This window comes from Callospermophilus lateralis, chromosome 7, assembly GCF_048772815.1.
Source record: "Callospermophilus lateralis isolate mCalLat2 chromosome 7, mCalLat2.hap1, whole genome shotgun sequence".
In the NCBI taxonomy this organism is placed as follows: domain Eukaryota; kingdom Metazoa; phylum Chordata; class Mammalia; order Rodentia; family Sciuridae; genus Callospermophilus; species Callospermophilus lateralis.
Genome location: NC_135311.1, coordinates 65680360 through 65693448, shown reverse-complemented (window position 1 = coordinate 65693448; position 13089 = coordinate 65680360). Strand labels below are relative to the sequence as shown.

At 50.2% G+C, this 13089-nt stretch overlaps 1 protein-coding gene across 2 annotated transcripts; it reads right to left on the bottom strand.

The window, feature by feature from the left end:
- Positions 1–272: 272 nt before the first annotated feature.
- Gfi1 (growth factor independent 1 transcriptional repressor) lies at positions 273–7981 on the bottom strand. Of its 2 annotated transcripts, none has more exons than XM_076861928.1 (6): positions 7837–7981; positions 7333–7515; positions 5114–5601; positions 4855–4992; positions 3652–3817; positions 273–631 (listed from the first exon to the last, which is right to left on the bottom strand). In XM_076861928.1, exons 1-6 carry the CDS (start codon positions 7949–7951, stop codon positions 453–455), a joined length of 1269 nt encoding a protein of 422 aa, XP_076718043.1. In that variant the 5' UTR covers positions 7952–7981; the 3' UTR covers positions 273–452. The 2 variants fall into 2 exon arrangements, with proteins under 2 accessions (XP_076718043.1, XP_076718042.1); XM_076861927.1 differs by having other exon boundaries at positions 7333–7511; positions 7830–7951.
- Between the last annotated feature and the right edge of the window lie 5108 nt (positions 7982–13089).

Here is a 13089-nt window from a genome sequence, read left to right as displayed (position 1 = left end):
AACAACAAAAAAAAAAAACCACTCACTCTTCTTCCTAGCTAAAACTATAGCATGTGCCCACTTGTAAATGGGGGCTCCTTCTCTTCCACATAAGTATCTAGGGGAACTCAGGAAGAGGGACAACACCTGAAGAAATTTCTTGTCTGTGGAACAGGGTAGAAATGAGAAGAACTGTGGAGTCCAAGATATTATCTGATCCCCACTTGACTTCACATCTTCAGATGTAGAGTAGCCTAAAGTCCAGCGGGTTGCTGTGGTTCCCACTCGGCAAAGAACTTTAAAAAGGTAACTTGTTCCCTCTGGCAGCTACAGAAAGTAAGGTGAAGGGGATTCACCTTGGTGGGTTCTGCAGACTGAACTGGGGGGCCTGAGAAATTAGAGAGGCTAGAGGCAAGCAGGGAAGCCATCCTCCGTAGTGTCGTGTAGCTGCTGCTTGCAGCCAGTGAGGGTGCTCATTTGAGCCCATGCTGTGTCTCTCGGTGCCTCCGGAGATCCACCTTCCTCTGGAAGCCCTTCCCACACAGGTCACAACCAAAGGGTTTGAAGCCTGTGTGTTTGCGGCTGTGGGTGATGAGGTTGGAGCTCTGGCTGAATGCCTTGCCACACACCTGGCACTTGTGGGGCTTCTCACCTGCGGGAATGGAAGGGGGAGGGGAGAAAGTATGAGTTTATGACAAAGCTAGAGGATATCCACTGTGACCCACATGCTCTTGGCAGCAGCTGGCTGCACCACAGTCTAAGACCTTCAAGCAACTCAAAGAGGGATGTGTTGCAACATGAACTGACTCCCAGCCTGCAATGTGGTCCCGGGAAGTCATGGGTACACCAGGTGGAAGGGAGACTTTCTGAGTGGGGGTTCCCAGCCAGAGGCCTCAAACCGTTTCCTGCTAAACGGAAACAGAGCAAAGGCCACGTGCCCTCCCCAGCTGAATCCACCTCAGAGGACTCCCCTGACTTTTAGAAGCAGAGAGCACCCAGAACAGATGTTCAACAGGAGGTGGGAGGAGCTGTCCTACAAACCGTGTGACTTGGCTCTAATTCAGAGGAAGTTTTCAAATCTGAGTTTCCAAGTGGGTGTTGGTTTTGTATACCAGAGAGCCTGTCTTCTTTCTTGATCTTGAAGGACCACAGAATGTATCTGAGGCATAGACATTTCTCAAAGTCTTATTTTAAAAGTCCACATTTGAGCTACAAGGTATTTGTTTTCTTTTCTTCTCATTTCTTCCAGTACTGGCTATTGAACTGAGGGGCACTTTGCCACTGAAATATATCCCCAATCCTTTCTACTTTTGTTTTGAGATAGGGTCTCGCTACGTTGCTGAGGCTGGCAACGTAGCGAGACCCTATGTGATTCTCCAACCTCAGTGTTCCAAGTCACTAGGATTATAGGCATGTGCCACCATGCCCAGCCACAAAGTATTTCTTAAAGTAGCTAGTCTTTTTCTGCCTGGATTTTAGTTTTTTTTTTTTTTTTTTTTTTTTTTTAATGAGACTAATCATAGTATTCTACTATATTCTATTCTGTTTGGTACTGAGGATTGGATGCAGGGGTGCTTAACCACGGAGCCCTTTAAATTTTTTTTTTTTTTTGGAGACAGGTTCTCAGTAAATTGCTTAGAGCCTCACTAAATTGCTGAGGCTGGCCTTGAACTTGCAATTTTCCTGTCTCAGCCTCCCAAGTAGCTGAAATTATAGGCACATGCCACCATGCCTGGGAAGATTCTTTATATGACAGCAACTCTTTACCAAAGATTAATAAATTACTAGACATGAAAAGGTTTTGTCTTTTCCCCATCTCATGTACTATGTGACATTTAGGTAAATGTCATCTATTTTCAAATATCCCCAGAATAGCATTAATAGTATTGGGGCTAAAAATGCAAACAGATAAAGTTTGATTTTGAGGAACCTTCTTTCCCTCTTGCTATGCTCTCTTCTCTCTTCATGCTTCAGATTTCTTGGATAAGAAATTACCCATCAAAAGTTATCCTATCTCTTTAGGCTCAAACAAATCTGAGAAATCAATTCTAGCTATAATGTAAATGTTTGATAAAGATTTCATGTTTCATTCAGTCAAGATCCTAGTTGCATTTTGATAAGTGTCTTAAATACCTTTACTTATAAAGGAGTGAATTCTACGGAAATTTCAGGCAAAAGGGTATGATTAAAGTAAGATTTTTTTCTGAGATTTTGGATAGGAATATCTACACTGTCCAAGAATATTCATAAATATCAACAGTAGCTATTTGGAACACAGTGCCATTTGTTTTAAATTAATATTCATATTCTACAATAACGCTGTCAAAAATTCCAGGTCTAATGTAAATGTCTTGGTGAATTAAAAGAGAACATTCCTGGAGCTGTGAATGTGGCTCAGCGGTAGAGTGGTTGCCTAGCATGCATGAGGCCCAGGGGTTCAATTCCCATCACCACAAAAAGAAAAAAATAATGTGTTCCTGGAGGTGAACCCATGAGCTGCTGGCATTAAAACCTTCATCTGGCCAGGCATAGTGGCACATACATGTAATTCCAGTTACTCAGGAGGCTGAGGCAAGAGCACTTCAAGCTTGAAGCCAGCCTCAGCAACTTAGCAAGGCCCTGTTTAAAAAAAAAAAACAGGGTCAGAGTTATAGCTCAGGGAAAAATTCAGGATTGGCAGTCAAAATGTTCAATGGTGTCATGATTTCTATAGTCTGATATTGGGTATCATTCAATGTTTCTGAGTTTCTGGATGGTAAGAGCAGCTTTTTCTACTTTATAGGGTGACAGGAAGTATCAAATGAAATGACAGATTTGAAAACATTGAGTAAATTATAAAACGCTACAACAGGTAAGAAATTATCACTACTAAGGCATAAAATTGCTGATTTTGTGAAAACAGCCATATGTGAAGAGAGGCTTTCTGTGTCTACCAATCCTCATGACTTTGAAAGCAGAATAGGATAAACAGGACAAGAGCATAGATATTTGAGAGGTCACATAGGCCTGAACTTGAGCTCTGGCCCCCTACTTGCTAGCGTGACCTTGAGCAGTTTACTTAATCCCTCTGTGCCTCCTTTCCTCATCTCTAAAATGGGGATAAGGAATAGTTTCTATCTCCTGAAGTTGTTGTGAGAATAAGATGAGATAATGCAGTTTAACAGAGCTTAGTAATATTGCCATTGTTTTTTCCTCCTCAAGTAGAATAAGCTCTTGACTCCTAAAAATACAGTAGAAAGGCAACACATGAGTCCCTCCCAAAAAAGCCTCTGTGGGAGCCCTACAGAAAGTCTTCAATCTCTAGGTAAACATTTAGAGCAAAACTCTGAGAGGTCTCTGGGGCTTCATATTTCACCCAGAGCAGGAAGCAGTTGGAGCAGCTGCTAAACTAGGAAAAAAAAAAAAAAAAAGAAAGAAAGAAAAAAAAAAAAAACCCTACTCTTTCCAAGGATGGAGAACCTGCAATCTGACCTGCTGGTCCTTGAGACACAATCCCAGATCAAGTCCCCTATGGGAAGAATCACATCTGTGAATGAACCTAGAAGAATCTGTCTCTTTGTTTTCTTTAACATGCAGTGATTAGCTCCATCCAGAAAACCTCATCCACCTCTCACTGGGGCTAGAATATCAGAGAAGGTGAGTTATATTGGCCTCTGGGTATCTTCAGCTCACCAGTGTGGATGAAGGTGTGTTTCTTCATATCTGACTTCTGGTGGAACCTCTTGCCACAGTACTGACAGGGGTAAGGCCGAGTGTCTGAGTGAATAAGCAGGTGTGTGGACAGTGTAGATGATCTCTTGAAACTCTTGCCACAGATCTTACAGTCAAAGCTGCGCTCCTGCAGAGAGAGAGATGCAGCACTCCTATTGCAAACACCTAGGCTGCTACCTCCTCACCACTAACCTGACCCTAAAAACTCCAAAGCCAGGGCTCTCCTTCTACATAATCCTTCCTTCCCCCCTTTACTTCCAGTCCCCATACTCTCCATACTTCTCCTTTAACACCCACCCCTTAACATTTTTTTTTCTATCAAAACACTTTTCACCCACAACCCTCCAAATCTTATGGCAAAAAACTATCCCCACCCTGCATTTTTGACACCCATTTATACACACTTCTCCACCCTCTTCAACTGGAGGCTTAAACCTCAGTCACTTGAGATGCCTCCACCCCTCAGCCATTGTGGGTGTCGGAGGAGACAGGCTGATACTCTAAGTTAACAAATCTTTGTAAATAAGATTTCTGTCATAGCCATTTGTATACTTATTTCCTTATCTACCTTCTGTCTTTCAACTAAACTGTACTCTCCGTGGGGCATCCTATCAAGGAGCTGTTGTGCTATAGAATTCTGAAGTACTAGTCACCTGGAAGTTAGGCAACAAATAGTTATAAACGAATAAATGCAAGAACAGCCTGGAAAATGTGCTAGTAGATGCGCTAAATGAGCCGAGGAACCACCTTTTTCAGTTAGGAGGGGCTAATGCAAATTAAGTGACAACCATTTGGCAGGAAAAAAAAAAAAAAAATCCGGACAAAGAAACAGAGCTAATGTGTCAGCAGCAAGTCTCAGGGCACTCAAACCTTCCTCAAACCCAAAGGAATGTTTAGGATCACACCCCTAAGGCTCACAATGATGTGACGTCCAAATGCAAGACTGCTTCAAGGCTTGAGTCTGCTACTACCTACCTTTCCCAAAACACCTACATCAGGGCAAGAGGACCTGACCGAGGGACCGGAGGAGGAGACTGGGAGGCAGTGGGGCCAAAATCACCTTGCTGACAGCGTCTGGTGCCGCACAGAGGACGAACAAAAGATCTCAAGTTCGAAGACCTGAGCAGGGCTTCGCGCGTGGCAGTCAGTATGCCCTGCGCTTACCTGCGAGTGCACGGCTTTGTGCTGCTCCAGGCTCACCGCGTGCCCGAAGGTCTTGCCGCACATCTCGCAGGCAAAGGGTCTGGTGCCGCTGTGGGACCTGCGCACGTGGACCTCGAGCCCGTGCGGCGTGGAGAACACCTGAGACGGGTGGGGCCGGGGAGAAGGCCGCTGAGAGGGGCCGCCGGGAGCGGGCAGTGGCGGGACGCGGGCCGGGGACGCTGGCACCGGGCTGCCAAGGCTGGGCGCGCGGGAATCTCACCTTGCTGCATTTGATACACTTGTAGGAGCCACCGCCCAGCAGAAGGCGGGTGCACAGCAACTCAGATTCCACCTTGACACCAGCACCCTTTTCCGCGTGTAGCTCGTGGCCGCGATCCGGGTACAGCCGGCCAGCCGCTGCCGTCGACCGCTCATACAGCCCGGCCGCAGCAGATCCAAAGTCGCCATAGAGCCCCAGGCCCACGCCACCGCCAGCGCCACCTCCTGTGCTGCAACTTCCTGGGGCTCCGGCCCCCGCGCCGCCTGCAGCCCTCTCTGGGCCGTAGAGCGCGGCCGGGTGGCCAGGCTCCGGTGTGCGCTCGCAGAAGAGACCGAGGCTGGGGCCGCGTTCCAGAGCTGTACAAGGCCGGTAGCTCTGCACCAGGTTCCGTAGGTCAGAACCCGTCAGGCCACTCCATGAGTACGGCTTGAAAGGCAGAGGGAAGGGTTGGGCTTCGTCCAGCGACTGACACATGGATTTCTCTGACGCTGTAGAGCACAGGAGGGTGTCAGGTCAGATTTAAGCAGGGCGGAGCCGGGTGCACCGAGCATTACCAGGCGCCCAACATTTGTAGAACAGTGCGAGTGCGGGTGCCACGCAAAGTTCCAGGGGCGCTCCGGGGTAAAACATAGCCAGGACACTGGGGCCTCGCGGGTCAGTGGCAGGGTAGCTAACTGATGGTTAAAATGATAGCAGATAGAGAGAAAGGTAAATTCTGTTGGAGGGCCTCGGAAGTCCTCGCCGTTGGCGGGATCCGAGCACCTGGAGGTCCCATAAAGGACAAGGCGCGTCTAGAACAAAGAGTTGAGCTATGCGGGAGGAGAAAGCACGGTTTTTTAGTCCCTCATTAGGGCTCTTGGGCAGAAGGCCCAGACATCAGCGCCAACACTCTCCTAAGCCACTACATGTTCACAATCAATCGGTTTTTTTTCCCGGACCGATGATGCAGAAGGGAGAGGACCCGAACTACTGAAGACGCATATGTCCGAAAAGACCTCAAGGTGTTAAGATCCTCAAAGTTAAGTGCCTAGTGTAGGTAGCAAAGAAATAGCGGGAAAGGGGTGCCGAATTCTCTCCAACCCTATTCCTATTATATTTTGATGGAGTGGCAGGGGGACGAATTTCTCAGAAAGAATGACTTTACAATTGAAAAGATTTAGTCAACATCTTCAGGATAAGCTTCCTGAATCCTGCTGCACCCTTCCACGTGAACTTGGCTAAAACTAGTAGATTTGTTCTCTTCCCTTCCACATCTCCCCCTCTCTCTCTCACACACACACTCCAGTCCAGGCTGACCAATGTAGTGAGAAGCTGCAACCTGATTTTCAGACAGAAGGGTTCTGGGGGTGCCCTGTTCTCCATGGGGGGTGTCATACACAGCCAGAAAGACTCCTCCACTTGCTGGAGCTGCAGGTCTGATCAAGTCAACTCACTGAGTGTGGGATTGGTGGAGATGATCTTTTAAAACTAATAAATATAATCTGGAAACAACTCGCCTTGGCAGAATTGGGCTGGTCTGCTCCTTCCTTACTCCGACCGTCCAGGACCCGAGTCCTGCCCCCACCCAACGTGCAGCCCCCCCGGGTGCAGGAAACTCTACTGCTGGCTGGAAATGAAACCCAGTAGGCTGGTCCCGAGGCTGGGCCATATTGGCAGAACGAAAAATGAAAGAAGCCCCCAATCTGTGCCTGTGAAGACCGAGCAGGGAGCTGAGATTTTGTTCACCGACCCCTGTCTTCCACTTGGCGCCCAGCTCAGTCAGGCTGAGACTACCGGGTCTCCATTTGTTTGGGTTCCGAGATCTGGGATCGTAATATCTTTAAACAAATCAATTCTGGTCAAAAAAACAAACAAACAAACAAAAAAAAAATCAAAAAACAAAAAAACACCACAACTAAACGTTGGAGTAGCCAGTGGAGATATCTGCTTTGTTTTCTCTCACCGGTTAGCTCCACGCAAACGAATGCAAACTACCTGCAGCCAGGGTTCCAAAGCCTTAAAAGTAGACAGCGGATTCGGGGTGGTGATGGGGCAAACTGTTTCAATCGCAGAACAGGCTGATGCTTCCCCCATTGGGACCCATCCCTCACGAATAAGTTCCCTCCTCCGGGTAAGACTCCGTTGCCATTTTTGCATTTCGGCGCCCAAGATCGCGCCAGTTCCCAGCTCAATGCTGGGTTTCCCGGCCCCTACCACAGAATCTCCCAACGGCTTCCTACCTGGAGACACTGAGGGTGAAGGAGGCCTCCAAAAATCCTCAAACTCCGAGCTCCGGTCGCAGACGCTGCCCTCGCAGCTGTCCGGAGACGCAGAGGCTCTGTCCTGGGCCTCGATCAGTTGAGACTCAGGGGACAAACGGTCCCCGGGCTCCGCCTTCCCCTCTCCTGAACTCGAAATGCTGTCTGCGGAGAGGAATCAGGAGAGGAATTAGGCTGAGCCCGGACGAGCTTGCGGGTTCTGAAATGGTGCCCTGCAAGACCGTGGCACCCGAGCGTCCTCCTCTATCCACTCCGATCAGACCAGAAACCCTCTTGGATCCGAAAGCTGTCTCAGGAAGGTCCTGGCACCTAGACAAGCTCATGAGGAATCACAACAGTAGGAAACAAAAAAAGACAACAAGGCGGGTATTGGGGTCGCCTCCCCGGGTTCCCAAGAAATGATGAGGCAGGGTGCAAGGTTGGTGTCCCAGGGAGTTGCCCTGCCGGGTCCCGCGCGCCTCGCACCTGTTCGGCCTGGTGCTGGTACATTCTCCAAACGGGGGGAGTAGTCTGGTCCCGGGGAGCGTGGTTGGTGGTAGCTGTGAGCCTTCTTGCTCTTTACGAGAAAAGAGCGCGGCATGGTGGCCCAACGCTTTCCCCACTCCTTTCCAAATGTTCCTATAGCCTCAGTCAGCCCACGGTCACTCCAAGTGTTCCTTCAGCCCCAGCAGAGACCTGAGTTGAAGGGAAAATCGGGTGGAAACGCGAGTCAGCACCCTCCGAGGTAGGGGACTGGGTACCGAGGCAAAGGGAGAACGCTAGCCAGGGAGGAGCAAAGAAAGCCCGTGGGAGGAGGGGCCTGGCACCCCCCCCCCCATGCACAACGCTCACCAGGTGGCACTCGGACAGGTGGCGCGAGCCCTGTCCGCTCCCGGCACTGCCACAGCTCAGTGGTAAAACTTGTCCCAGGGCCCTGGCTCAGGCCCCTTTCCTCTGCTCTGCCCACGCCCCCGGCCCCTCCCCTTCCTTACTAAAGCTCGCTAGTGCAAACTCTCTGGAGAGCCATAGTTCCCAACCAGTCCGTTACTCCAACTCGACCACCCACTGCCTGCCTATTTGGACCGGGAGAGCTGGAACACGTGGGTCAGTAAGGGCCGAGGGTGAGTCAGTGGTCGAGGACCCGGAAGAGGCCAAGACTTCCAAGAGCCCACTACAAACTGAAGTGAAAGAGGGGCAGAAGCGGGGCGCCCTGGGTTGGACTGAAAGACAGGGTTGGGAGGGGGACAGCAATAGGACTACTGCAGGCAACTGAGGCCAGAGAAGGGAGGCGGGAGGGCAAAGGGAAAGGAAGGTGACGCGGTGGTGGAGGGGGTGAATGCAAAGGGTCAGCCTCTGTCCCGGGAGAAACTAGCATCCGGGTGATCTTGCTCACCACTCACTCACACAGGGAAAAGTTTGTCTCCAAGTTGAGGGTGCGGTGGTCATCCGCCACGGCTGCAACCGTTACAAGTCACCATAGACAATGGAGGCCTAACCTCGAAAACCAGGTCCTGGGAAATAGCACTTTCCCTTCTGCTCCCCCCAAATCTTGTCCTAGTGATGTCGAGACCAACCTGGGCGTGCTGAATGGGAACCGCGCAGCGTCCTAAGTTCATGGAGCATCGATGGCTTAACGGACAAGAAAGACAACTGAGCGTGCCGGCTGTGCTGGCCGTGGACAGAAAACGAGGGTCCGGGAGCCAGCGCAGTAGGGAGCTAGCTGTCTGCTGCGTCGCTCTCATTAAACCCCAATCAGTTCACCTAATCTCGGGTCGAAACCGGAGCCCGGCGGGGAGGCGGGGCGGCGACTCCAGCCTGGCTAGCGGCGGGCTCCGGGGGCGGAACCCCGCGGCCCAGGAGTCTGGGGTAAACGAATCTGTCTTCCTTTCTCTGCGAAGGCGATGGGGGCCGGGTTCTCAAGACAGCTGTAACTTTTACGGGCAGAGCGGCACTAGCAAGCCTCAGCAAGTTCAGAAACCAGGGCGCTGGGGACTCCATGCCGGGGCAGAACTCCTTGGGCTAGGGCTTTGCGCGGTTGAGACTGCAGAACTCGCAGCCGTTCCGTTCCCGGGCATGATGCAGGTCACTAGGACTGTTGGTACGTTCTCTACGCAGAATGAGTCCTAGAGAACTTGGTCCCTGGCAGTGCACTCACCCTACTCCAGATCATCTTCCTACTATGTTCCCTTCCCCAGAGGAGTGAGAATACGCCTAGGAGAAATAAGTCTGGAACTTGACGCGGGAATCCCATTGACGTTTCCCGCGATCTAAGCGCCAGAATGCTTAAAGGGGTGAGGGTGCTGCCTGCCTCCATTTGGGATGGCTCCCTGGGCTGGGGTACTGCAGCTTCAGTTTTTCCTGCACAATGTGCTCGTACAATTAGATGCCACAAACGCCAAAATAGATAGATAGATAGATAGATAATTTTAAAATCTCTAAAAACAAAAAACAAACAAACAAACAAACAACAAAAAAAAAAAAAAAAACATGAAACTTGGAGGAAAGGAAAACAGGGTGAAGTCGTCCCGAGGGCCTCCCTGTGGCTTGGCCAGAAGCAGGACTGGTGGAGAGCAGAAGTGATGTCTGCTCCCGCGCTGGATCTGGCACAAGGTAGACACAGAGGAGGCCTCCTCACCCGGACCACAAACTCGCGCCTCTCTCGCACCCTAGCTAGCTTGCTAGTTGTGGGGGTGGGCGTGAAGGGGCGGTGGATTCAGGTAGGAGGTAGTAGGGCGAAGAGGTGAATGCGTGGGAACACAACCTCAAGCTGCAGCTGGAGGCCAGGGGCGGGGCGGGTCCCTCAGCTCACGCCGGCTCGCCGGGCCTCTCTTTCCAGTCAAGGACCGGGAAGGCGGGAGCTGAAGAGGGCTAATCCAGCGGCCTCCCGAGACCAGCTGTCGCTGTCTCCCCACCTGATGTTTCCTTCCCGGGAGGGGAATCCCACTCCGCTGACCAACCACCAAACCTATGGCGCTCGCCCCCCTACTCCAAATTCCCAGCCCCACTACGCTGGTGGCGCCCGAACCCAGCAGCAGGAGCTCTGGCAACTCCCACACAGTGCCGGCAGCAGGTGGGGACCCGCCAGCGCCCTCTGGTCGCCCCCGCAGTATCAGTGCCCTGCCAGTCTTTGTGGCCACCCCCACCAGGGCAGGAGGCGCAGAAGAGGTACAGCAAACCTACCTGCGGGGTCAGGGCGCGGACACACGAGTTTTCAAACTGAATCTTGCTTTCGGGAGAGACCTTTCTGTCTCTTTCTCTCTTTCTCTCTCTCTTTTTTTTTAATCTCCTTCTGAGCTCAGCCCCCAAAACCACAAGCTTCACTTCCTGAGCGTTACAGAGTAGCTCGCTAGCCCTCTCAGACCTATCCCCCAACCCCTAGTTGGGCGGAGGGGCGCGCTCCTCCTTTAAACAAGTGGTCCCGAGGAGGCCTAAGGATTTTTCTAGCCCGCTTCCTGGACGCCCTTTCGCGGACCTCCCCATTCCCCCTCCCCTCTGTGGACCAGCGGGGGATGGAGGAACACAGAGGTCCCGTCACCCAGGCACTAGAAATGACTAGAAAGAAAATTGAACTATTCTTGGCTCCTGGGAGACTTCCGCAGCGAGAAGTCCTACAGATTCGATTCAGGACACAGATTGCCTGGAGCGGCGGGAGCCAGGGGTGCTCCGCTCGGAGGAGGCCTCCTGCTCCTTTGGCCGTGGGCACCCCCCCCCCCAACCCCGCGGTCTGCTTGGGCTGCACGCCCCCCCACCCCCGAATCCGGCATGAATCACTGGCGCGAGGAGCCGCCGGCCTGGAGCCCAGCGAGTGGCCACGGCGTCCGCAGAGCGAAACCTGCCTCGGGGCCCCGAAATAGCTTGTTGTGGAAACACTTCGGGATAAATACGCCCAACGAGGCTGAAAATACCTTGACACCCAATCCGAGAGGTTTGCTCATTTCCCTTCGGATTTAGGTAATGGTTAAATTTGGAAGAGGTGGGCGAGCGCCGAGCCCCCGGCGGAGAGGGCCCTGGCGGCGCGTCCAGCGGGCGCCCGGCGGGACCGGTGGGCGCGCCTTCCCAGAGCCGAGCTTACCAGGCACTCCGCCGGGTCTGCTCAGCCTTTTGCTAATTTCCGGTGGTCCGAGCTGCGAAATTAAAGGCCACCCGGGAGAGAGCGCGCGGGGGCAGCGAGGACCGCTGCTAGGCTCACCCCGCCTTGCTTGGCCAAGGCTAGGACAGCAGACCTCGAGCGCGCGTTCTGCCACCTCCTGAGGCTGTACCCCAGCACCTGTCCTTTGGGGAGCAGGGAAGCGCCATTATAGCACAACCCTAATGATTATTGAAAAGTAAACTTTTCGCTTGGATTGTATGTTTCCTGAGTGTAGGCACTGGATGTTCATCATGTCCACGGTAGGCTAACCAGTGTCTATACTAAGTAAATAAATGCGTGGAATAAATTAGTTCTATTAATAGAACAGGGGAAAAAAAAAAAACCCTCAAAACTTCACCCATAACCAAATTAACAAACAAATACAGTGATCTTCAGTGTTTGTCGAGATACATAGTGTGTGGCCTACCTGTGTATATTCAAAGCCTCCATACATACAGCCTTTCCTGATATGGGTGGATATTATTGTGATCACGTTACTTTTCTAAGTGAATTGAGTTGGATTTTCATCATTATTTCATGCACAATAATTCTCCAATATCAAACACTGAAGGAAGGGGGCGATGCACCCAGTTCTTGCAAAATAACCACCATATTTTGTTTTGTTTTGTTGGTACTGAGTATTGAACCCAGGGCCTTGCACTTGCTCAGTAACCACTGAACTACACCCTCAACCCCATGGCATTTTTGACCAGTCCAAAATTATTATGAGACCAAAAAGCCCTTAAAGCCCTTCTCTATAAAATGATCTTAAATTATTTTTATTTTGCATTGTAAACACTAAAACTAGTGGAAAATATTTAGTTAGCATTGTGGTGCTCCAAGCATGTTTTAATAAGTTAGACATTTTGTTCACAATGGCCTGTGCCTCTACTGTATGACAAGAGGCATATCTAATTGCTTAACTATTCTCCTTGCATTGTTTACTTGCTCAACATACTCTTTCTTTATAGATAAATGCAGAAGTAAGCAATCTCAGTCAGAAGAATCACGAATACCCAAACAGATGAATAGAAATTAAGCTCATTCTATTTGTTTTATTTCTTATATGCTTTGCCCTGGCTTGAAGTGTAAAAGTCTCAAAGTAGTCCCAAAGCAAATCTCTGCCTTCCATCCTGTTCAATAGAAGAAAAGAAGCAGAGAGTTAATAAATAATAAATAAGATGAAATGAAATTTCTTATTAATCAATTTATAGAGATTTGCTTGCATATTAGCAAGTTCAAAGTCAAAATTTCTTGACAAGATGCTGTTGAACTATTTTGTAGTTTAGTGAGTGCTGTTTTTTTAAAAACCTTCATTTATTTATTTATTTATTTATTTATTTATATGTGTTGCTGAGGCTCGAACCCAGAACCTAGAACCTAGGCGAGTGTTCTACCGCTGAGTCACAACCCCAGCCCCCTTGAGTGCTGCTTTTAAAGTGTCAGAAAATTTGGGGGAAACTATGAAAGGAGCAAACCAGCACCTTAAGTAGTGTCAGCTTAGAGTAAATCCCTTTCCTTTAGATTAAATTGGGTCAACTTGCTTTCTTTTGCCTTAAAGAGCCTCTTGGCATTTTTCTGGGTTTGCAAAATAAAACTGAGAACTGAGA